The sequence below is a fragment of the Pezoporus occidentalis genome, unplaced genomic scaffold (assembly GCF_034315485.1).
Source record: "Pezoporus occidentalis ecotype Australia unplaced genomic scaffold, CSIRO_AGI_Poc_V1 ctg4, whole genome shotgun sequence".
In the NCBI taxonomy this organism is placed as follows: Eukaryota; Metazoa; Chordata; class Aves; order Psittaciformes; family Psittacidae; genus Pezoporus; species Pezoporus occidentalis.
This window is the reverse complement of record NW_026915724.1, coordinates 15890746-15916295: the sequence shown is the minus strand read 5'-3', so window position 1 is coordinate 15916295 and position 25550 is coordinate 15890746. Positions and strand designations below refer to the sequence as shown.

The following is a 25550-nucleotide window of genomic DNA, read 5'->3' as shown; positions in this document are numbered from 1 at the left end:
AGTTACTGTAGTTACTTACATCTATTTAGTATTTAGCATTATTTTTCTTAGAGCCTGTCTTTGACCCACCAAAGCTTTTGGACCTTTTTCCTCAAAAAAATTATGGTTATTGGTGTTTAGTTAAGTTGCTTCAAATTATTAAAGTTACTTTTTTCCATTCATGCATTCCTCACATCTGAATAATTTCATTCAGCAGAAACCATTTGACTCTCCTGTCACCTTCCCCATTAATTGTCAGTTAAGACAAGAAAACTGAATTTTTGTCTGCTAAAGTTTAGGCAGCAGTTTCACAGCTAGCACACCCTCAGATGCGGTCATATGCTCAGTTTTTCTAAGCTGAAGAAGCGAATTGGCACACCTATCTTCACTAATGATAGACAGTTCTTCAGAGATGAAATGGCAGCAGATCAGTTCCTCTAAGCAGTCACAAGGGTGATGGCAATAGCTTCACAAACACTGCTTAATCATTATTCTGTTCCCAAAGGTGTTGCAGCTGATTGATATACTAAACTTTCATTCTACATGGTGATAAAAAAAAACAAGCTATCCCACTATTCTATTTGCTATCCATACACAGCAAGCATTTTGCCCAACTCATACTGTCAGCTCCATTTCTAATCACTGTACAAGCAACATTAAGCAAACATAGCATTCAGGACATGATGTTTCATATAAAACCCACAGAAATCCTCACTTATTTCTTTCTCCCTCTCAATCTTAGGCACTAGGAGATGCATGTTTTGTTAAAAGCATGGAAAAATATCCCAATCAAAACCTAATCCTTATTTCAGTCCCTTGTTGGCAGAGAAATGCAGTTCTACTTGTTACTGATTTTTTTTAAAAATACTTACCTTCCTTTTACGGAAAAAATGCTTTATACACAACCTGCTCTCCCCTTAAATGTCTATCAGATCTCTGACCTGCTCTTATCAAAATTTCACTCCTTGAAAGCCAGTTTACTTACACATGCGGGAGGTTTCATAAGCCTCTGCTTGAGGTACTTGAAGCTAGAGGTTATGTGACACATCTTACATGGCAGATGGTGATCACATCACTACACTACTACCCTCTGCTTAGCTCAAGCAGCATTTCTCTGAAATGTACAGCTTTCAGTTTTGTAGCAGTCTGAATGAACCCACCTAGTTTGTCCCTCCCAGGCATGTGTCTTCCTGAACGTCATACCACCAAACCTATTTTACCTCCTTTTCAGGCTCTGCCGTCCCTCCCTTCCATCATTCCTCATTCCCTTCCCCAACTCACAGCAACTTTACAAAGCAATGCCTCCATATAAAAATACTTCCTGTTACTTCCCATTATATGCTTAGACATCAGGCTAGGACTTCTTCGCCCACAACAAATATTTTGTTTTATTAGTAGCTGGAAAATGCTCCTAGAGAAGTGCAGTTTCAATCGAACATTTTTGATGATGGAGTATTTGACGCTACATGAAATGCAAACATATTTATTTGTTCAGTTTTATTGCTATTTATTTCAGAACAAAATGTGACTGTAGCAATTTAACTACCTGAAACATTACCTCTATTTGTTGCACAAGTGCACTATCACATCAGAGGAAAAAAAAAACAAGAACCAAAGAAAAAGAGTATTTATAAAGAAAACAGGAACAGACACTTAAGTACTTTCAAGTGGTCAAACTTCAGTGTTCCTCACATGAAAAAATTCTTTGTTAATTCTACTGATCATTTGAATGATCAGCAGAACTATCATCATTCTTGGAAGCGCAGAGTGATCTTCCCATGAGGAATATATTTTTACTTCTCACTATAAAGAAAAGGTGATGCTCCTACACATTCACCCACTCATTCTAAGCCTTTACAAACTGCAGCTGCATTAGCTTCCTCCTGATATTTGGAGGACAGGAAAAGAAACAGCAGTGAGAACTGGAGTTCTAGAAAAACCTGAAATATCATGAGTTTTCTCAAAGAAAAAAAAAAAAGTTTGGCCGGGTTAGTCAGGACAAGTTAAGGCACCTGCAAAATTAATTCTTCAATTCCTTCCTTTCAGAATGGCTGTGTGTTGACAGCTGCCTTTTAATGGAATAGGGTTTAATGATAGAGAATTTAACTAATTATTGATATGTGAGAAACAGAATTGTCAAAGGGCAAAAATATTTTGGTGATAGGAGCTACCAAAAAATGCTGGACAAAAGTAAGGCATAATCATGAAAAACATGAACATGTACAATAAATATGCATTTAGCACATTTCTTGTAACAGAAGTTAGAACTAAACAACTGTTATACCTGGCTTACCCTCCTTTCCTATTGAGGATCAGGAAAGCACTCACTTTTCCCTAAGGTTTTTTGAATCTTTTTTTCTCTGGCTTACCTCAGGTGGTAAACATTTGCAAACCACATTTGTTAGTGAATGTGTCAACTTCAAGAAACACATTACTGAACAGACTGAACTAGCCCTTTTTTGATACTTTCTTGGATCTTTGGCCCCTGTAGGGGGGATGAAACTAAAAAGGTGCTGTGCTACCAGCTCTGTAATTAGATATTCTGGCAGTCTTCTGACCCAGTGAAACTACCTGGTCTTCAGGCACAAATGAATGCTGAAAGGACAGCAAAAATTTCCAAAATAAACAGCTGACCTTCCCAAATAATTAATATGATCGCTTTAAGCTGATATTAGTCCATATGTATTAGCCCATTTGAAATACCAAGTTTAACTTCTAACTTTCAAAAAAGTCCATTATTTATTTGGTGTGTGGTCACACCAGACTAGTCCTTGCTTAAATTGACTCCCAGCTGTGGCTCGAGCATGTTTTATTCACAGCATACTAATGTCAGCTGTACAATACTATACATATTTTGATATCAGGAGAGGCAAGACTGACTGTACTTTCCTAGAATACCTTGAATACACCTGTCAGTCACAGCATCTGCAGTTTTATCTGGGTTATATTTATATGTACATCAGTCCTAAACCTGATGCCAATAGAGTTTTGTTATATTGCCTGATCAATCATAACTTAAGAGATAGCACACCACAGCTATTTGCAGATTAATTTTACCAGAAAGGAATTTCTGCTCAAAGGTTAAATAAATCATGAAGTATTTATACCTCACTGCAACTATCTCAGCCTACATAAGCCCAGTCTCATCTGCCTCTTCATCTTCAACACGGACACACTGAAGTGAAAAATTGTAACAGAAAAGAAGTAGGGTAAAATTAATTTTGCCATCTGTAAGAGGATAAAGCAAAAAAAAAAAAAAAAAAAGCCAGAAAGTATAATACTCATGCCTGTATTATTTCTTATATTGCACAGTTACATTGAGTTGCCTCCCACAACCCAGTGAAACTAAATTGAAAGTCAGGCAAAAACCCAGGGTTTTTTGAGAGGGTTTTTTTTTTAATCATCTCTTTTCCTCTGCCAGCAGTCCCAAGACTGCAATAACAAATCATTAACATAAGAGAGGAAGAAAAAAAAAATCATCAAATAATTCTTGTAAAAATGTGTATTTTAAAAATTTTGTCACTTCACTGGATATCATTTAATCAGGGGCCAGTCAGCCAGCTCTCACTCTAATGATTTTGCTCCTACAAGTAATTTCTTTAGTGATTAGGAGTCTATTCATATCAAATGAATTCTATTATTGCATAATAATTCAGCATCTGCCATAGCAAAAGTGTAAAAAAGAGAAAACAACATCCAAGTTAATTCCAGTCCCTCTATCATTGTGCCTGCCCTTTTTCTTTTCCTCCCATCACAGAACATGACAGATTTATTTCTTCACCAGTGTCAGTAATTTATGTATTCAGTGACCTCTTAGAAGATTGCCAGTAGACAGAATAGTCTAGACATCTTGAGAATCTTATATTCCTGTGGAAATTTCAGTTTCTAAGGAAAACAGATTTCTGCTGCCGCCTTTATTAATAACTGCTCAGTGGAGTTACTCAGCTTGAGTGTTTCTAAATAGCTTACAAATCAAGATGAAATTTATGAGAAGTCTTGATTCTTTGGCCCTACATCAACAACAGAGATGAAGACCTTCCTCGGAAGTGTACCATAGTTCTTGACCATAATTATAGAATCATCTTAAAGCAATGACATTTAATGAATTATGTACATATAACATGTTTAAAGTAACAGACCGCATTTTGCACAGAATTCAAGTGTGATGACCTGTGTCAACAAATTGCATCCCATTAATTCTCAGTAGTGGACAAGGCATACTGTGCATTAATGAATCTTTAATGAGAGCAAGAAAGAGCCAGAAAAATAGAAAAGAAAAATTAAATTAATGCATCTGTGTTTTCTTAATTTTCCTTGCCATACTTCACTTGAAAAGTGTACTGTAATACTTTAATATGCTGTAGTATGTTTTTTTTTTAATACAATAACATTATTGCAATATAGATTCCATTGCATTATTTGGCCACTAAACGTTCTTCCAGGAATAAATACATAATTTTGCACAGATTAGTGGAGCAAAAAGTATAATTCTATTGACCCAATTTTAACCTTTTGCTAACTAAAGTCTCTCTCTTAGCTGCCACTGTTGCGAGTCCAAAGTCAGGAAGAATAAATCTGAAAAGTAGCAGGGCATAAGGATATTTGGTGGAAGGAACAAAAAGCTTCCATGACTAGTAGCCATCCTTTACCAAAAGAGCTACATTTTTTCTTACTCCACTATTGCCTGAAAAGCCCTCTACAAAGGACATATATGGTGGCCTTTCCCCTGACAATCCCCATCAATGACAGCTTTTTTGCACAGTCTGTGTCCCTCATGAGCATGAACTTGATGTTGTGGCCCCTTCAGTGGAGCACAGTGGAGTAGCTGAACCTCCCACAAAGTTTGCATAGTGTGCATGCCACTCTATTTTCATTCCCACTGGAATGCTGCCAACAACGGCCACAGCAGACAGCTTTAAAAGCAAACCAAAACAGTGGGAATCATGCCGCAACTCACAGCTATGCAGGGAAAACATTGTTTGAACATCACCGCAAATAGGTGTAACTGGATATCCAGGGCTCCCATCCCAAAGCAAGCAAGCAAGACATGCTCACATTAAGACTTGCACATATGTGTGTTTGGGAACCATCCTACATGAGAGCAGGAACATTCTTTTCTTTTTAAACATAACATTATCTCCTATCTATACCATTATCTGAAAACACAGTATGGTTATGAAAGTCAAAGTAACTTCTCAGGGCATACACCTCTGAACAACAGAAAAAGTACGAGGTTTTGTCAGCAACGCAGTAACAACTGCGTCTGCTCTTTTCAAAAGTTAAAGCGAGAATATCAAGTATGATCAAAAGTCAGAGAGAAAAGCCTTTGTAAGCAGTGTTTACTACACTTATTATTTCCTATTGGACATATTTTCTTCCCTTAACAGAGCTATTTTGTGGATGAATGGTGAAGCATCAGGCACTGCTATTTTCCCTGTTTCTATTTAATACAACTGAGTGCTTCCAGCTGCAGCTACCAGAACTCACGTACCACATCTCCCTAGTTGATCATAATCAAAACCAAAATTCCCCAAACCCTCTTTTCTCTTAACCAAGAGGCAATATTCCCACACCTAGGGTACTGCATGACTCTAAGAAACCCCAAGTTCACTTGAGCTGTTTCTAACTGCATGCTTGTGTTAAGCCTAGATTATAATATATCTGTAGCAGAAAGTATTATAAACCTTTAACAGCTTCTTCCTCCATCTATGCTCTTACACACGTACATACAGCTGGGCAAGTTCTTCTATGGCTAAATCATAATTGGTACTGAAATGACCTGCTCCATTCCAATCACATTAAATATAAAAATCAGTTAACATATCTTCTTTCACCTGGCATTCGCTCACAGTGAAATTTAATATTGATTCTGATTATTCTTAACCTTAGGCTGCTGATCTTCAGTTACTTTTCTGGATGTTACCCAGTGTCCATGACACGCAGAAGACATACCCCGAGGTGCATGTCAAATACTGTGGCTATTAGGCCATCATTCATTACATTTGAGGGCAATGAAATTCTCTGCCAGGAGACAAGTATTGCCTTGTGATGTCTGTTTCTCAAGAAACTCAATTCTTCAATGCCAACAACTTTCTGAAGGTTTTCCATCCCATTGTCTGTTTGGCTCACAGCAGGTTTTTGCACGTGAACTGAACTCCTTACAACCACTGCCTCACACCAGTTACCCCATATCCTGCTCCTGCCATTACAGGAGCTTCAGCACTGCAGCATCCTTGAGCCAACAAAAATCCCCAAACCAAACCAAACCGAAAGTATTAGTTTGGAAAAGGCTAGCTTTGACCATGTCTTACTTTTGTTTTTAGATTAAAATGGAACTGGAAACAGGAAAATTATTATTAAATAGGTGATGTGAAGACTTGAATTTTCTTTGCTTAGCATTCTTAGTCACCTCAAAAAAAAAAAAAAAAACCAAAGGAGATTTTTATCATTGCTCAGACATTTTGATAACTCATGTTTTCATCCCTTGTAGATGGTGGTAAGCATAGCTGCTAAGAAGCCAGAGGATTAAGAGACAAAAACTGTGCCTACTCAGACATATTTTGCTAGAGCTATGCCCTGTGAATTTCTGCCAGGAACTGCATAACAGAAAGCTTCATGGTTATAATATAAACAAAATCATTTGAAACAACAAAGCTGTGAGGAACAAATTGTATTTGCTAGCAGGTATCACACGGGTTTAATAGAGGTCAGTGATGGTGCTGGATGCTGTTACTGTGGGGAGGCTCTCAATGTAGTAAGGAAATAACCATTTTTCGTGGATATGAGTGGGACTAGAAAGCGTGGGAGTTCCTGAAGAATTACTGTAGGGAATAATATTTTATAGGTTGCAAAATACTGTTACCACTTGCTGCCAACTAAGGCTTTCCAGGCAGCACAGGATGCTGCTGCACATCTTAGCTAAATCAAGATCAAACCAATCAAAATCCAAAGCAAATGGAATGTGTGCTATTTTATTCCCCATCATTTTATATCAAGTGCAGCTCATACATGCCTGGGAACAGTTTTATCTTTATACAGGGCAATGCTTAAAATACAGCATATCTTGCAGTTTTTCTTGAGTAATGAATATTTACAGTTTTACCAAAAGAAGAGCCTTTAAGCTGACTCAGTGATTCACCCCGACTTTGGATAGATGTGAACAAACTTTGGAATGTTTCTTAGGTGCTTTTTGTTGTTGTTGTTTAAACACAGCATTTGATAATACTCAACAGATTCTCCTTTGTGACTGAAGGCAGTTAACATTCAGTCCTACAGATACAGTCACCAGGCTCAAAGTTGGGAAGGCAAACACTATATGCTGATGTGACATGAATCTTCCCAGTTTCAAACTGGCAGTCATGAAATGCCTTCCACAGAAATACTGTAAAAATGCAGAAACATTCTTTTTCTTTGAATATGCCATTAACATAAATACACCCCCCCAAAAAACCACGAGATAGTTGAGGCAGCAGAAACCCAAACTTGAAAGCCAGCCAATCTCCATACTGCCACGCAATAATGTTTACCTTTAAATTAAAAATAAAAGCAAGCAAACAAAAAACCTCAAAAAAAAAAACAGGAAAAAATAAACAACTGATTTTTTTTCCTAAGGAAATCTTCAATACTTTTTTCCTCCCTGAACCTTTTTCTCTGAGATGTACATCACATTTTTTTCAGCTAAATCATACATGTCATTTGTAGGACATTAATCCCTTGTATACTGAAATGGCTCCCATTACTTGTAACCTGTCAGCCTCTTGAAGTGTTTATTTCACAGATGTTGAAAGATGATCAAGAATTATCCCTAATTTATAGCAATAACCTGTTTATAGTAACACCAAATGAGTAAAATGGAAGTAAAATGACAGAACCAAAGGCTCTTAAGGCTGAACACTAAAACATTTCTTCCATATAAACTGATCTTTATGTATCCAAATACCTGACAGCCATGAGATTTCTCTTCAAAATATTTCTAACACCAGCAGTCCCTACTCCCACACAAAGAAGGGAAATAAAGAGGATACTAAAAGTAAGCATGCATGCATCCATATATGCATTTACTCACACTAAAAACAAATACCAGAATTTCTAATTTAATTCTAGTTGAGAAGCCAAAGGTTTTTGGCAGAGACCAAATCACATGCTCTAACAGGACTGTTTGTAATCAAGCAACATATCAAAGTAGTTCAACATCAGATACAGAGGTAAGCAGCCTTAAATGTACTCCAGCAGCAACCACTTGCTATTCTAAAAACGTGCTGTACACTTAAGGAAAATGGAACAAGTCAGGAGCAGAGAAACTTTCACCTCAGTTTTTCTACCATTACTTCTAAGTGACCTGCCAGGTGAAAATTTCCTCTATGGTAGTCTTCCTGTGTAAAGCTATATATATTTCTTAAATGGTACTGCATCGTACAATCAGCACACTGAAGAGACAAGACTGCAGGGCTTCATTGCCTGAATGATCAGCTTCTAAGAGAAGGACTTTCTGGAACTGAAGAGGTGCTATGAACTGAAAGTTATTAAAAGCAACAACACTGGTGGGACAATAACTGAAAATTGACTGCTCATTGACAGCACATCTGCTAGAAATCAAACAGAAATTGCATAACATATACCATGTAAAACAAAGCATAGCTGCAAAATAGAATGATTGCTAAAAGCTCCATGTAAAATTGCATTTACAAATGTCATATAGATGCTCTGCTCCAAGGATCTGAATAACTGGAAAACACATGTTTCATATCCAACTCAAACCAGCATTTTGAAGACAGCATGACTGACACCCAACCTTCTGAGGGAAGAGGGCACCCCACTATGTAAGTGTTCCAATACCGAGCCCCAAAACCCTCCAGCAGCAGTTACAATACAAATTCTAAAGTGAGATCAGTTACATTACCTATAGATATAATAAAATTATAGTAGCCTCTTTTTCAAATTCGTATTTTGAAAATAGGGAAGAAAAAGTATGTTTAGGTGTCCCCAGTATAATTAAGGTATGTGCTACACTTTTCTAGAAGTAGATCTCTGTGGTCCAGATATGAACAAGGTTGAGTGGGTTGTCAAAAGCTTATACACAATAACAAGTAAAATGTCACATTCTTCTGCAGAAACATGTTACTGAATCTATAGCTGAGAGGAGCCACAGAAAACTCATCCCATTAAGTTTTCTTTTTTTTTAAATACCGCTACAACACAGAAGCTAAATACCGAATGATTAAAACATACCACCAATTTAAACATGCTCTTCCTCAATGCCCTCAAAAAACCCAGCATGGCAAGAATTTCTTTTAAAAAAGAAGGATTTCTAAAATTAGATACAATTTAGCTGCAGGAATGATAAAAGTGAAGGAGATGCAAGATTGAGGGCTGCTAAACAGACAGATCTAGGAAGAACATCCTCACAAACAGAAAAGTACAGTCTTACGTGTTATATGCACCAGTATGAAAATTTAAATTATTTTCCTTAAAGCTTCTGGGTTTTGCAGCTGCTGAAGATGGTGCGAGACTCTACAATCACTAGCTCTGAAAACCGTGATTTCTTATATTTGGGTTTTATTTACGTTTTTAGATCATTATGGTTTGACAAAGTATCAATATCTACCTGTTTCTTAATAGAGTTTTTTTAACGCAGACAATTGTTCTCTCGCTACAGCTTAAAGGTGGGAGGTGGAGAGAGGGGGAAGGAAACTCATTATATGGTGAAATTCACCTAGTATTTCTGGGACTTCCAACAACTCTATAACTGCTCACCAAGCAGCATTTACTGATCCTACTGAATCCTCCTTTTTTGTTGTTTTTTTTTTGTTTGTTGGTTGTTCAATCCCATTAAGGAGGCACCTTTCTAAAAAAGCAAAGAAACAAAAACACTTTTTGACACAGAAGACAGCATATTCTGAACCAGAAGGGTAAAGCCTCATTAGAACAGCCTCATTAGTAGCTGGACATTGCAAACCAGGAAGATATGCCTGCATATTAGCATTCTCCAGCAGAGAAGCCTCCCATAAACTACACAGACTTTGACAACAGAAATATTTCAAGGTTACTAAAAGAACTAAATTATTCATGACTATTAATTACTATTGAGCAGTATCCTTTTTTCCTTTACTTACAAACCTGGTTTCTACAAATATGTTAGTTTAATGTCTTTACTGAAGACTGCCTAGGAAAACTATGACTTCTGTGTAAACAGTTGCCTTTGCAATGCATTATGTATGAACTTTAAGCCACATTCATGTAGCTCCACTCAGCCAAGGTTTAAATAAAAATCAACCCACACGGACAGCAAAGATTTTACAGATTATTTTGTAGTAATCAGTCACACTAAATCACATCAGACAACACATAAAAAAGTTTTAAAGTACAAAATCAGAATCCCTAACTTAAAATCAATTTCACATCTATAACACAGCAGGATTAAAATGCAAGTGTCCCTTGTACCTCACACCCCCCTAATTCAGGTGATTCATGGTATAAAACTTCACATCAGTTCTGGAAGACCCAGCAGTTTGCTTCCCCTGTGTAAGATTAACAGTGCTGGAAATTACTAAGCATGCAATAAATAGTAATTGCTTTCTAATCAGTGCAGCAATATCTGATACTTTCACTGAAGAATGCAAGATCATACGGAAGACTGTCAAGTAAAGCTTTGAGATTTAGGTGAATTCACATCAGGCTTTATCTATGTATATGTGTTTATATGTAAGAAGTGAATTTATTTATATATGCAGAACCTGAAGTTCTTCATATATATTGCATTATCAGCGATTATGTCAATGAATTTTTCAGACAGATGAAGTCTGTATGTGTTGACACTCATGCTGGACTCTTCTTGACAAGCCTGTTCCACACTGCTCCACTGAGGTGAATTGAAGACACTCAAAGAAGGGTTTTTCTACATCTGGGTAAGGATAAATCACCCTATCTTCATAAACTCTGTGCACAGAGCCAAACCAAGAAACTCGCCTGTTCTCTCAGTCTGCTAATGTCTCTGAAAAGCCATCAGAGAGGACCACTGTGTAGATACCATCTGTTTCTTAGACACCTGTAAAATGAAAGATTTTTCTCTTTTTTTAATTTATAGGGATTATGAACGTGATTAGAAATAATCTGAAGAGCCCAAGCACAGTGGGAGGGAGCAAAAGACGTGGCTGTGCTGAAAGGCGAATACAGCTGCTGAGCCTGCAGGTGCATCTGAAGTACACAGACAGGATGAAAGATTAGGGAAGGTGTTCCTGGGCTGGATAATTTGAATGATGAGGGAAGTAGTTAGCAATAGTAAATGAGGAAAAAAAACACGCTTAGATAAAATAAAGTCTAGAAGAAAATAAGGCAAATGGGGGAATCAAATCAAAAGTTAGGATCTTAGAGGTATGAAGAGCAAGTAGAAAGAAGAGACATAGAGAAAGGAATCCAACTATGAAAAAAAAAGTGGCATTAGGTCTAGTGGGAAAAATTATGAAAAGCTAGAAAGAGAAAAGGTAGCAATGAGAACGGTGAATGTGAAAGCAGTAGCCTGACTTTAATATAGTAGGACAAACTCTAATGAGGAAATTGTAAATTACCATACAATTTTCCAATTCCCTACAATATCTACATCTGACTCGGAATCATTCACACCACAGCTAGGAAAGCCTGAGAAATATGAACATTACAAACAACAGCCAAATAAAATGTACTCTCTCTTCTGGATTTATAAAGGCTCCAAGTCAGATATTCAGAAGAATGCATGGCAAACAGCAGCACCTCACTCATGCAGAACAGATACTTTCCTGAACTCAAACACATCCAACTTTCCATCCTTCTGCAACTAAATACAAACATGAATGCTGTAAGTCTTGAGCAGGGCACTGTGGAAGATAAAAATAGTTCTGCCTACAACACACACTTGTCTCTACAGGCTCATAGCATGGCAGTTGAGAAGCATGAGGCACAGTTTCCATTTCTTAATAGAACATCAAATCACATGCTCAGCCACTTGCAGATTAAATCTCGCTGTCTTACAGCTGTGTGACTAGTGATACGATTAAAGGAACACATAAAATCCTTGTAATGATACTTGTCAATTTGGGATTTTCTAGACACAGCTCATCCCAAAAAAGCCACAGTGCACAATACACGGCAATATGAAAAACACAGCAGAAGAGGGGAAAAAAACATAAAAATTGCAAAATGCCCATAACTGAACGTATATTGTGAATATGCAAATATGTTTTATTTCATATCAGCTCTTAAGCAGCATACAGGGGGCAACATTAGAGAACTGAGATGCAGAAGGTTTAGAGGAGATACAGGTGTTTGAAATAAAAAAGAATGGTTCTCTTCATGGTAAATTGGAAGAAGAGGCAAGAGCAGACACCAAAGACTGATTTTTCACCATGATCTTTCTGGCATGAAGGACTTAGCAACTGTAGACAATGCCAAAATTCTTCTTTTCGGATCTTGCTGAAGTGCAGTCCCAGCAGCAGTCCAGTAGGATAAAAGGGCACTCAAAATTGCAGCCACACTTTAAGCTCTCTAACCATTCTGTTGTTCTCCAAAGGTTTCTGTTTTATTACAGAAATGTTTTCACATGGAAATGACTTATGTGTACAAGGAGAAGCCTCTCTCCTGAAGATTATGGCAATACATCAAAGAAAACCCCAAAGAAAGCATCTGGTTGCCCAAAAGAATACTCTGTGTTCTAACTCCCCTTTTATTGTATATTTTTTCCTGTTTCTTTTTAATGGTAGATAGATACAGACAAAAAGAAAGGAAAAAACAGTGAGAAATAGGAACAAGGAGGACTTCAAGGAAAAAAAGGTTAATTGCAGCCCAAGAAAAGATGCAAGGAATGTGAAGAATGTCAGCAAGTAAATAAATCAATAATCTACAGTTATCATCTACATTCCTGAACTACCTTGAAAGCAAGGTTATCTGCCCTTTACATTCCTGACAAGAGCAGAGATTTTCAAGGAAGCCTCCCCCCCACAGCAGCAGGCTCTGTTTCTGCCAGCACCCTGGTGTCAACAGCTGATTACAAGAGAACCTTTCCCAGGGGAGTCTGTGCTACCTCTTTTAACAGATTAACAAAATTAACATACGTTAACAAAACACAAGATTGCAAATATCTTGGACCAGCCCACAGACATTAACAATCTGAAATTAATGTTGTGATCATTGCAGTTTAGTTGAAAAAAAACCTCAAGGTCATTGTCAAACAATTGCAAGAGTGATGCACTAGGTTCTCCGCCTCACCACTGCTCTCTAAAACATCCTGGAGCCTAGCAGCTCATATAGAAAAAAAGCATGGATCAATAAAGCCAGAAGACTAATGTAGTTTTAGAGATGTATTTCTTCACAATGGTATCAGCATACTACAGAGCTTTACAGAGGACATGGAAGCTGAGCAAGAGATGATAGGACATAAATGTCAGGACTTCTTAACAAGCTGGGAATATTCTGGATTGTTAATGTGAGAAAATGAACAAACAAGAAACAAACAAACAAAAAGCCAAACCTAACAACCCCAAAACAAAAAATAGTATGCAACTAAAATCAAGGATAAGACATGACATCAAGAAACATGGCACAAACTAAGTAGACCTGCAGAGCAAAACAATGGGTGTTAAGGACCTTACTGACAACCATCCTACTCACATTTCCAGGGGGGTTACTTCAGACTAACTTTAGGCTGACCCTGTGAACTAACAATCTGCTAGAGGCTGAGATAAATAGCATAGTTTAGTTTCATCCATAAAGGAATCAGATCAAGCTGTGGTGCAAACTAAAATACGGTAAACGGGGAATAACAGAAATTCAACTCGGAAGCCTAATTCCGAGTGCTAGCACGGATTTACCGGAAGTTGCAATATGACTCTGCTGCTATATATAAAAAAAGTCTTGTAAGTTAAGTATCTAACTCTGTCTCAAATAACAGAAAAAATGGGATAGGATGATTCCACATGAGCATTGTTGCTGTAAAGACCGCTTTTGTCTACAAGACATAGCAGTAATTCTCAAAGGATTGCTTTGCCACAATAAATGTACAAGACCCACAGAAAATCACCATACAGAATTATTTCTAAACTGGACTTGCTTGGCATCACACATACACAGTATGCTTTTGCATCACTTGCTTTTGCAAAAGAAGCTGATACAATACAATCCGGTAGCTGGGGGCATCTTATGTGACTCAAGAAGTCTCTTAATGCTTATGAAGCGCAGCAATTAAAACAAGTCTGTTTTCAGTGCCATTCTACTGCCAAATGGGGGGAATCCCCCAACTACCCACATGTATTCAACAGACATTACAGTAATCTTTTAAATAAAGGACACAACTACATCAAAAAAAAAAAAAAGAAAGAGAAAGCGAGAAAGTCTACTGTACCTGTATGTTGCTCTTCAATCCAAACTTGCAGATACATGAAGAGGAGTAGACCAGCTACTCCAAACATCAGTACAGACACAAAAACTTGTCTTAGGTTCATGACCCTAGCAGGGAGCTGCTTTTCAGCTTTCAGAGGGACACATGGCTCACTTCCCTGAAATCTTCAGCATGCCTGCATCTTCTTCAGCATCTTCCCCTGACACACCAAGCTGGAAAACAAGAGATGGAGCTAGTTCTTGTGTTACATTTTTTATTCTTCATCAGAGACTGTGCAAACAGCATACTATATACAAACTGGAACTTTTACAAGCTATTGTTTTCAATGCTTAGATTTTTGCTCACAATCTCAATGCTCCTTCTACCCCTGGATGAGTTCCAAGTGTTTCTCAAGGTGGCTGCAGAAAACATTCCACCTCCACACCACCAAACATTGCCTGCTGTTGTTAATGGAGGGAGGTGACACCCGCAGTGAGATGCCCAGGTGTCACACCAGTCAACCAGTGCCCACCAACTATCACAGCTGAGCAGCTACAGCAGCAGCTGGAGGCATCCTGGGTGGCCAGGTTGCATTCTGGTGCTGCCAGTTCCTTGTGATGGGCAACCCAGTGCCTCTGCTTCTGGACTGCATGACCCTGTGTGCCCAAGGAAGGATGTCTGTAGTCACCCCCATAACGCAATTCCACTCACAAGTGCCTTGGCATCAGTTGAGCCTATGCTTCCGGGAGTCACACTTTGAATTTACCCTTAAACATGAATCCAAGTTGAGTTTTGCAGATGTCATTGTAAGATAATATCAGTAATGCTGCAGAAGGGAAATGAGTGGATCAACTTTTTACTCAGCTATTTTGCAACTTGGAGGACTTGCAAAAACCCAATTCTCACCACTAAGTTCAACAGAAATGAGACTGAATGTGAAACTTTACCAAAAAGATTACTTTCTTGCAGAGCAGAGGGCTCAGAAAAAGGAAGCATTATGCCTGATGCCCTGCCCCTGCCAGAGAAAAGGCTATAAAATTAAGTTTATAACAACAGAACATAGAAAACACTGTGGGTCATAAAAAAGCCAACTCGTTAACCTGAATCAGAATGCTGGAAACATGTTACTAGAAGCTGAAAAGCAACTGTTGAAACTGACCTGGTCAGCAAAAGGAAAAGCATTAAAATTCAACAAAATGGAAACCCTTATAAGTGCATATTGGATAGATGTGTCTGGTAAACTCCCTCAAAGAATGCAAAGAAAAACTCAAGCTTTTAAAGGCAGGCAGTTTACTGAAAAATATTTGCAAGAGAAATCTGTTAACAGAGCTAAAGTACATGTGCATCCAAATAAACAGAAAAATGCAGGCATTTAAGAGTTATTCTGAAGTGTACAAGCGCTGCATGCTCTGTAAGTTTGTATTTTTAAGGAACCCAGCACTGTTACAGCTATAATTGCTGTGCTTCACACACACACACACACACACACACACAAGGCTTAGCAGGAACTCCCACTAAAAAATAGCTGTTGAATGAACAAAGTAACTGTGCTCAAAAGACAAAAGATTTCAAGAACAACAAAACTGCATTCAGAGCTTTAAAGTGTTTTTTTTTTCCCCAGTTCTGTGCCATTAAGACTATACACTGCTCTAAAGCAACACACTAGCCTGCAAAAACTGTAAACCAGAGTTTAAATATTAATGCTTTTATACATAATTGTTCCGTAGAAGACAGCTAGACATTAACAGAATGCAAATGTTCTGTCTGAAGTTTTTTGTATGGCCATGAAGTATCTGGATTGAATCTGGAACATGGAAGGAAGACAGCTAGGTGCTTTATTGCACCTAGTTCCTACTGCCTTGATTCTGCAGAGACGGCGTTACCTATGTGTTATATACATGTACCTGTTTGCAGCTACTGTGATGATGCACAGGACTGGAAAGAAGCAGTGAAGACTGGGCAAAACCAGTCTTCACTAGCTGTTATCTCTTGCACCTTCTCCTACAGTGCTCTCAGCACTCTCGGACTTGCAGTCTTCCTTTTTTATGCCAAAAGGTTTACTTAGGTCTTTGCACCTAACTTCAGTCATGCAGCAAATGCACTGTTTGCATGTCTTTAGAAGTCACTTTGCTGACAAGACAGAAGCTTCTCAGCATAAGCAATGCTTCAAGAACCATTAGTCAAAGGACCAACAAATACAAACCTCTTCTGTTTTTCCCCAGACAAAAGCTGTGTTGTTCATGTAGAATGACATTGACAGCATCTGGAATAGAAACAAAAAAGCCAAATAAATAAGACATGGACGTCTGAATGAGTATCTTTGCCAGAAACTAATCAAACTGGAGGTACTAGAAAGCAGGAATCAGTTTCCTTTGGAAAAGTTGTTTGGGATTCCTAAGTTTCTCATAATAAAAAAAGCTAGTGATCCAGACACAAACCATGCATAGTGGCATTCTTCCAAATAAGCCCACTTTTGTGATTTTATCATTTGTTTCCATCTCTGACTACACAAAGCTGTTGCATTATCAATCCCCCTTTCTGAGACCTAGCGTCCTTGAGTGGGCAAGAAAACTTTCTTCAGGCCACGTGGATAATGCTGAAAACAAAGTATCTCACACCACATCTCCATGAACCATGAACTTTTCCAACACGTGGAGGCTGGCACTGCTACCCTCTCCAGCCACTTGCTCTCCTTATCCCTTATTGCCCAGCTCTTGTCACCACCAGGAGGGCTCACACATCTGCCATGTAACATTCAGCTAAAAACTGTTCCATGAAGAAGGAATGTGTACCTTACTGCCTCAGGAAGTCAGAAAATGCTGGTTTAATCAAACTAAAGCCCACAAAGGATTTACTTAAGGAACAGTGCTGATGGCTCTTCCTTTATACCAGCCATCACACGTATCTATAGCTCATGATATACAGCTGACCTTGCGCAAACACCATCATGGTTGCACGCAGCACCATGTATCAGCCCTGCATCATCAGATGCATAGTAAAATCAAGAGCACTTCCAAGAAATTTAATCTGTGGGTAAGAAAACAGATATTTCTTCTACTAGGGTAGTGTCGTGGTTTAAACCCAGTCAGACAACTTGTTCACTCACTCCCCCCGCTTCTTGCCCTCCCCCTACCCCTGGAGGGACAGAGAGGAGAATCGAAAAGAATGCAACTCCCACGGGCTGAGATAAGAACAGCTTAGTAACTAAGGTATAACACAGATCACTACTGCTACCACCAATAATAACAATGATAAAGGAAATAACAAGGGAAGAGAATACATCACCTCACCGCCAGCCAACTGATAACTCACCCTCCCAGCCTGACCAAGCACCAACCGATACCTCCTCCAACCCTGCAGTCTACCCTTGCGGGTAACTCTCAGTTACCTCCTGGGCATGACGTGCTGTGGTATGGAATACCTCTTTGGTCAGTTTGGGTCAGGTGTCCTGTCTCTGCTTCCTCCCGGCTTCCCCTCCTCCCTGGCAGAGCATGAGGCTCACAAAGTCCTTGGCCAAACCAAAACATCAGTGTTATCAGCTCTGTTCCCAAGCTGAAAGTCAAAACACAGCACTGCACCAGCTACCAAGAAGGAAAAAAATGACTGCTACTGCTGAACCCAGGACAGGTAGTTTCAGTTTTGTGTGGACAGAAGTTCCTAGAAGGCAACAGCAGTTCAAGATGCACTTTTTAACTATCAAACACCCTACAGCAAATTTACTCCACCATCACAGTCACTAAAATTATCTTTGTATCAAGTTTTCATGCTGCTTGCAATTACTTTATTTAAATTTAATTTATATGAAACTGTATGATTTGTTTATGTGCTGTCCAAGTTTTAAGATTAATTTTAAACAGGAGTAGCATCAGTTTTAATTAAGACTACCTATTTTAGCACAGGTTACTCTAAATACATCAAACCGATCCAAAATCTGAATCTATTCTACTACCTTATCAGATTTTTTCAGGCTTTTCAGCTTGAATAAGTAGTTTATTTAAGGTAGTGATTTGTAACCCACATATGAAAAAATGATAGCGACATTAAGAAAAGTCTGTGTCTAGCAGTCTTCTAGTAGGACTTGAAAAATGGCTGCAAAACACTGACAAATTTGCTCCTTCAGTATTAAAAAGCAAAGGTCATGAATAACACTCTCTAGCATCCTGGCAAAGAGGAAATACCTGCAAATATTCTTTAATCAAGATGAATGCTCTCTTGTGGCTGTGAAGGAAGAGACAACAAGCAATTACTTTCAACCTAAGTATTTTCAGAAGAGATCAGCTGTATCCAGACATAGGTTCAGCATTCCTAGTTAAGCTGTAAATCTTTCCTTGCCGCCAGTTCTGGGCAACATGGCTCCACGGTGTGATAACTTGACCATCCTGCTGAATAGGATGCTTGCAAAGGGGAAACGAATGTAGCCTAAGAAACTGCTGTATCCCTCTCACCCATGCTGAACTCAATTCTTACTTTAGCCTGACTTCCCTCCCATCTCTTTTGGAAGTATGGACCCCAATGCTTCAACTCAAGCCTTCATGTCTCATGTTTCAACTCAAGCCTTCACAGAAAATGTCATAGTGACCCAAACACCCCAAAACTTCAGGTCCTTTTGGAGTTTACTATCTATTGTCCTTATTTATCATGGAGAAATGGTTAATTTGGCAGACAAAACCACTACATGCCTTAGATGACAACACAGACCTCTTTGCACCAAAAATTTAGAAGCTTGATAAGTGTATATTCATTCACTTCTGAGGCCAAATTGTTTAATGCCATTGTCAAATTTAACAGTTTCAGGAATCCACATTCCTCTAATGTAAAACCCTTGCATTTTTCCAACTCTGTTTTGGGTCCAGCTGGAAGACTCACATTCCTGAACAGAGCCAACACAAGCAATTGAAGCAGCACAGACACCCAAAAATGGGGAAGAGTGCACCTCCTGCTTTTGGCATGATTCCTAATTTCAGTACATCATCCACCCTTCTCTTGCTGGCAAGCAAACACACCTGTAGCTGAGGAGAGGCACCTCCAGCACTCAGGTACCATTACTGGCTTTTTCATATTCCAGACCACACAAAACCAATGGCACCTCTTTGCAGCATGCTTGGCTAACTTCAGACTTCCTTGCTACTGTTACCCACACCACCACTTAGTCACAAAATCAAAACCATATAAAAGCAAAACATTAGATTGCCTCAAACAATTTAGAAATGTTTTTGTCAATTCCCCTCCACCTTTTTCCTTCACCTGCAAAAAAAATTATGATCAAGATGCATGTCTTTGCCAGCAGAATACTAATGGGAAAAAACAGATGCTCTTTATAATGGTCAAAGCATTCATATTAGTGTGGGTTACCACAAATTCCCACCCTCTCAGCATCTCCTTAGACGCAACTTAATTAATGAAAGCAAAAGGAGGAAAAGGACACTGCAATCCCACACTTCTTTTCCCTCTTTCCTTCCTTACCTCAAGAAGCAACACATTTTCTGATGCTTCCACTGAAGCATCACAGCAAGAAAATTTCGTACCAAGGAATGTCCTGCTGGACACTGGCCCAGACTACTTTAGCTAAGTCAGCAGAATAAGATGATATCTTCTCACTTCAATGCTCCCCCTCCTTCCTCACTTCTCATCTGTTAGCTTCTGTCCTAATTCATGCATAGGTGATCCTCCAGGATCACCTTTCCACTGTTCACATCTCAACTTTCTGGCTTCACAACAACTAACACAAGGCACACCTCCTGCTCTTGACAACGCTTGTACAGTTCCTCTTGTCAGGTAGGGCTGCTCTTCATTCTAGTTTATTCCACTGTTTGCTAAGAATAAACATACAATATTTGCCATTTAATTTGTCTAGCAAGTTACACTGAGTATTATGATTGAGTGAAGTCAAAGTCCTTCCAGAAGTTTGAATTAAGTGCATAACCAGATCAAGATAACCAAACTCAGTGCTGCTGAGAAAATTTGCTGAAATAAAAATAATAAAAACCAAACCAAACTTCCCTTCCTGTCCATAGGAATCTACTGAGGCAGATCAGGGATATGGTAAAAAATCTGGCAGGCCTCAGTACAACAGGACTGAGTACAGACAGCGCAATGTAGTGGTAAGTTTCTCTCTCAACCCATGACAGACAGTGTTTCAGTACCTGGTGCCAAAGAGGGAGATACAGAGCATCCAGGCCCATTGGTACATCAGTGCTGCTGATACCTCAGCAGTTCCTTCACCTGAAGAGATGCTTTTAAGTGACAAGATGTAACTGAAGACACCATATGGCCTGCACAACTTTTATCACCAGCAGTAATGGAACATTATTACCTTCCAACCTCGCAAATCGAGTTAAGAGAATTTTGTTAGCATTCCATAAGATAAAAATAATTAAGTATTTTGTATTAATAGGCAGGGATTTCTTGTCAAAGGAGAGAACTGTTTAAACAAAACGAGCATCCTTCATTCACCCACTGAAAATCCTGAGACAGTAAAACCCCTTTAAAAAAATAGAGCTTAAAAATTTAAAATTTCAAGAGCAGTCAGGAAATTCCAAACACCAACACCATCAAAGTAACTTCCCACCCAGCCAAGTTGCATATATTTAACATTTTTCTACTTCACTCTCCCTTGTTACGTTGCAGACCACAATGTTGTTACAGCAATTATGTTTTGTTATTAATGCACTTTAAAGCATACAACATGTTATACGGAATTATTAATGTGGCAAAGAAAATATGGTTTGCATTTGATTTGGCCATTAAAGTCACTAGTTCCTCATTATCCTTTCAATATATTTCCAAAGGAAAAAAACTCCTTTAAATGAAACAATGGACGCAAACAAGGTTTATTTTAGTAAAGAAGCATATGTTAATTTCTGATGCCATTAAATTTTTCTATAGGGCTCATACTAGGCGACTGAAAGTAGTCAATAGCACCTGCACTGCTTCTGAGAACATGCACAAATACAACCACTTACCTGGTCCTGCTCCTCAACCACAAATCCTATTGGACTTCAGACTATATAGTTTAATCCACATGTCAACTTTCAGCCACTTGCGGGTTAATTTAAAGCTGAAGTTCTACTAATTATTCTTTAGAAAGAAACAAACAAAAGTATGCTTGTGTTAACAACAGATAAATGCAGGGTTGTCCTATCCATGAGTACATAAGTTAACACATCACAGTCATTAAAAGTTTTGCTTATATAAAGAGAACAGAGAAAACACTGCAGCACTAAAGTGCTGGGTTTGTAACTTCACCAGTTTACCAGACTATTCCATACCAAGGGTTTCATTCTACAGCTGCAGGACATCTTGCTTTGAAAAAAGGAAAAATCATTATTATTCTTTGTAACAGCTCCCGGTCAGGACTGGGGACCCCAATGCACCTCAGCAGACAAAGACTGGCATGCATAGCTCTTACCTGCCTGCAGCACTGCTAGAAGTCAGCAAGCAGTCCCCACGGAAGTCACCTGTATTTTGGGAAGTTGGAGCTAACAGGAAGGCAACTTGGTAGCTCTCAGTCTTCTGGCAGGGTTGCAGGTGGACTTTCTTCCTCCTCTTATGATAGGGGAGAGTAAGAAAAGGACTGTGTCAACGCAGGATCTTGCATTTTTTTTAAACTGGTGAATTTACACGATGCTGTTTATTGACTGCAGCGAACAGAACTGTTAACAGCATGCCAAACAGACTTGCAGCCCGCCCCAGCCACTCACTCTACTGCTTGAAAACGCACGGGCACCACTACAGAGTTTTTTAACTGTGAAGACATGCCCCGAATTCCCGATTCCCGCAGTATGACGGTGCGTGGGGCGGTCGAGGAGTCAGCAGAAAAGTTGGTGGCTCTGCAGAGCGGCGGGGGGCTCCGCATTACCCGAAACTTTTGGGGACGACCGGCAGCCCCCCTCTGCGAGAAGGGACGACCCTCGGCGGCGGCCCCCGGGGGCTGAGAGCCCCTTGCCGCAGACAACCGGAACCGGCCCCGCTTTACCCCCCTCACCCCCTCGATCCGTCTCCTACGGGAGGTCCCCGACAAACGTACCGGGGCGGCAGCGCTGCCTCCGCTGGGTGAACTCCCGGCGCCCTGGGGCTGGGCGGTGCCGGCGGCGCTCTGCACCCGGGGAGCCACCGCTTGCGGGTCCGGGAGGACATCCCGCAGCAATCCCCCAACACACCGCACACGCTCCCCCCCATCCTCCCTCCGCCCCGGGTGGGGGCCCCCGCGGCAGCCCCTCACCTGCCCGCCGCTCCCGGGAGGCGCCGGAGCTCAAACTTTCACCGCGAAACTTTTGGGGCCCCGGCCTGAGCGAGAGCCCCCACCGAGGCCTGGCTGGGGGGCACGTCTCTTCCTGCCGGGCAGGTGAGGGGAGGGTTTGCCCGGCGGCGAGGTGGCTGCAGAGCCCGTGTGACGGCGCGGATTGCTGCTCGCCGCTCCTACCTCTGAGCGCCCCGGAGATTAAGCGCTTTGCTAACAGGTTTTGTTTGCTGTTACAGATCCGGAGGTAGCCGCTCCCTGTGCGAGCAAACAAATGTAGCTAAACTGCCAGGTAAAGGCAAGTCGTACCTGTAAGTTAGCTACTGAAACAGGTAGCATAAAAACTTTACTGTCGTCTATGGGAAACGGGATGCATAGAAAAAATATTTAATTAGTGCTTATTAGCACTTCGTATGTGCCTTGCAAACGTTATCAGCTTATTCTGACAATAAGACTAGCCATGTAGATAAATAACGTTATCTCTCTTTAACGGGCGTACTGCTTCGCTTATGTTTCTTCAAGGAAATCCTTGCTCTTGCTAAAATGGGGAAGCACAGAGGAGTCTGGACTTTCCAGAGCTGTGCTCAAACCACTTCTATCGAGCCCTTCCCCTTCAGGCATTTCACTGCAGTGCTACATGCCTAGAATTACCCCAGCACACACTTCTGACATGCTTCAAGTCACTGCCCCATTGCTCACTTATGGCAAAAGGCCTTTCTTAGAATAACAGTAACATAACACTTCATGTTTTTACATGTTTTACCCTAACAGGTCTCAAATCGTCTCACACACTTATAGCCAGCACACAGGGATCACTTCTCCAGCCAGCAGAACAGTCACTTTCGGTGTGAAGCTGAACACTGCCAACCTGCTCAAGACAGTGTTTCAGAGAACAGAGTAGAAAGCTGTGTGCTGCTCTGATTTCCAGGGGGTTTAACTAAGCAGAGTGTAATTATCCCGACCAGAGCTTAGACACTGGGGATAAGACATGTTCATTGAAAAGTGCCCCAGGATCTGCAGCAGCCATGGGCAGGCAAGACCTGTGCACAGGGGAGTTCCTGTGGGTTTCCAATCCAAGCACTAAACTATCCTGCTCCAGTTTGTGTTTGGTTGTGTGAGTGTGCATAATTTCACTGTGGTGCTATAAATTTTCTCTCTTTTATCTCACTTGAGTATCTCCCTAGTCACAGTTCATTATAGAGGTCAGCAGCTGAGAAAAGACCCAGAGAACACAGATTTTTCCTTATTTTCCTTTAAAGCCACCCATCAATCTACTTCTGAAGTTCTGGTGAGAAAAGACTACTTCCCTCACATCTGGAGCTTGTCTGCCTCCCTATTCGAAATAAAAGGGGAGGAAGGAGGGAAGCAGGTTTAACAGCAAAATATGCTAGTTGTTTGCTATTTCAAGACTTGAGCATGCTTCCCTTTTTAGACAACCTGGCAGGCATGCGATACTATGATAACCATATGCCCTCACAAAAAAAAAATGCAACCTCGCATTCAGATTACAGATCTACTAGTCCCTGATGGCCAGTGAGATTTTAGAGAAAAACAATATGCCTACTGAATTTTAGTTTCCTGAGGTAATACACTCAGAAGATTGTAATGAAAGTCACTGAAGCTTCTAATAAGGGTATACAGATTAACCTTCTGAGTGTTGTAGATTTAATTTCACTCAATAAGTACATGCTGCAAACATATTTCTTCAGATTGATCTGCTCAGACTATACCCATTGACTGATTGAAGTTATATATAACAGTGAAAAGATCAGATTTCTTGATTTTTTTTTTCAGTTAAAGGAATAAATTAATTGCTTTGGGATAAAGCCAAATCTTGTTTTACAGCTTGATAAATACCCTCCCCCTCCAATTTCCTCCCCTCTGTGCATTTAGCTTATATAATACTTGTTCCACCACAGGTTCTTCCAGTGCAGAGGGCATATTCCAGCTATGGATTTAAGTTCTTTACAAGATTAAAAATTCAACATGCAGGTGAAATTGGACACTGGGTTAGGAAGCTCATCAGCTACGTAAATGTAATCAGCACCTTCTGAAGCCTGACGTGGAGCGAAAAAGAAAGGAATTACAAAAAGGTGGCGGCAGTCTGTCTGTGTCAGCGGGGTTGGTACGGAGCCAGCGCCTGCATCAGAAACCCTATTCTTGGCAGGTTTCTGCATGTTTCTCATGGCTTCTCATGGTAGACAAGCAGCAAATGGTTAAAGCTGCCTCACTGCTTGCAAAAGATGATGCTGCTAACTTTAACCATTGAGCTGCTTGTCTGCCATGACAGGAGCAGTAGGTGCAGTTGGAGAAGAAATGTAACAGGCCATGAATTGAAACTGAAACCTGACAAAAATTACAGGCCAATTTGTAGAAATAAAACCACTTTTACTCCACAGTAAGACCAATTAAAGCTCTTTAAGCACATTTTCTGTGTAGATTTTCAGCTCAGCTTAGCAGCAACAGCCATGGAAGAAAGTTTGGTTTGGAGGGTAGGTTACAGTTACCAGTGCTCACAAGTGCTTCTCTAACGACTGCTAGTGCACACTGCCTAAGTCCCCTAAATCCTCCGTTGGCACTTGGGCCTTTCCTTAGCGTGAGGTGGGATGGAAACCACGTGAGCCATTGCTGTGAGCTATTAGGAAACCTCTTGCTCTTGCTCAGCTTTCCACACAGCCCAGGTTTCCATCTGAGATTTTGCAAAGTTTACAGCAAAGCTAGCTCAGCCGCCCACACACATATACACATTCAAAGAGTCAGAAACTGTGATTCTTATGTTTAAAGAATAATTTAATATGAAAACCATGACTCGGGTAGCAGCTGGGACAAAACTGTGCCTGTTTGGCCTGATCCTGTTCCAAAGGGGAAATATTAGACCTTCAGAGGGTTTTTTAGATTATGGAAATTCATTCCAAGTACCATTATCATTTACTGCAGTGAATTTTGGGACGGGCCATACTGGCACAGTTTCAATGCTGCGTGTTGTAT

General features: G+C 40.0%; 1 protein-coding gene across 2 annotated transcripts in view; it reads right to left on the bottom strand.

Moving 5' to 3' along the window:
• The window catches only part of CHST9 (carbohydrate sulfotransferase 9), a 92435-nt gene extending 69526 nt beyond the window's left edge, over positions 1–22909 (bottom strand). The window contains exons 1-4 of one of the 2 annotated variants that reach the window (XM_062632790.1): positions 22545–22909; positions 21732–21868; positions 16527–16586; positions 14348–14556 (exon numbers count right to left, since the gene is read on the bottom strand). In XM_062632790.1, the coding sequence (XP_062488774.1) occupies positions 14348–14447 (100 nt within the window). In that variant the 5' untranslated portion in view covers positions 14448–14556; positions 16527–16586; positions 21732–21868; positions 22545–22909. Of the gene's footprint in view, positions 1–14347; positions 14557–16526; positions 16587–21731; positions 21869–22544 lie in introns of those variants that run through there. The other variant, XM_062632791.1, reaches the window with a different exon arrangement.
• Positions 22910–25550: the final 2641 nt, after the last annotated feature.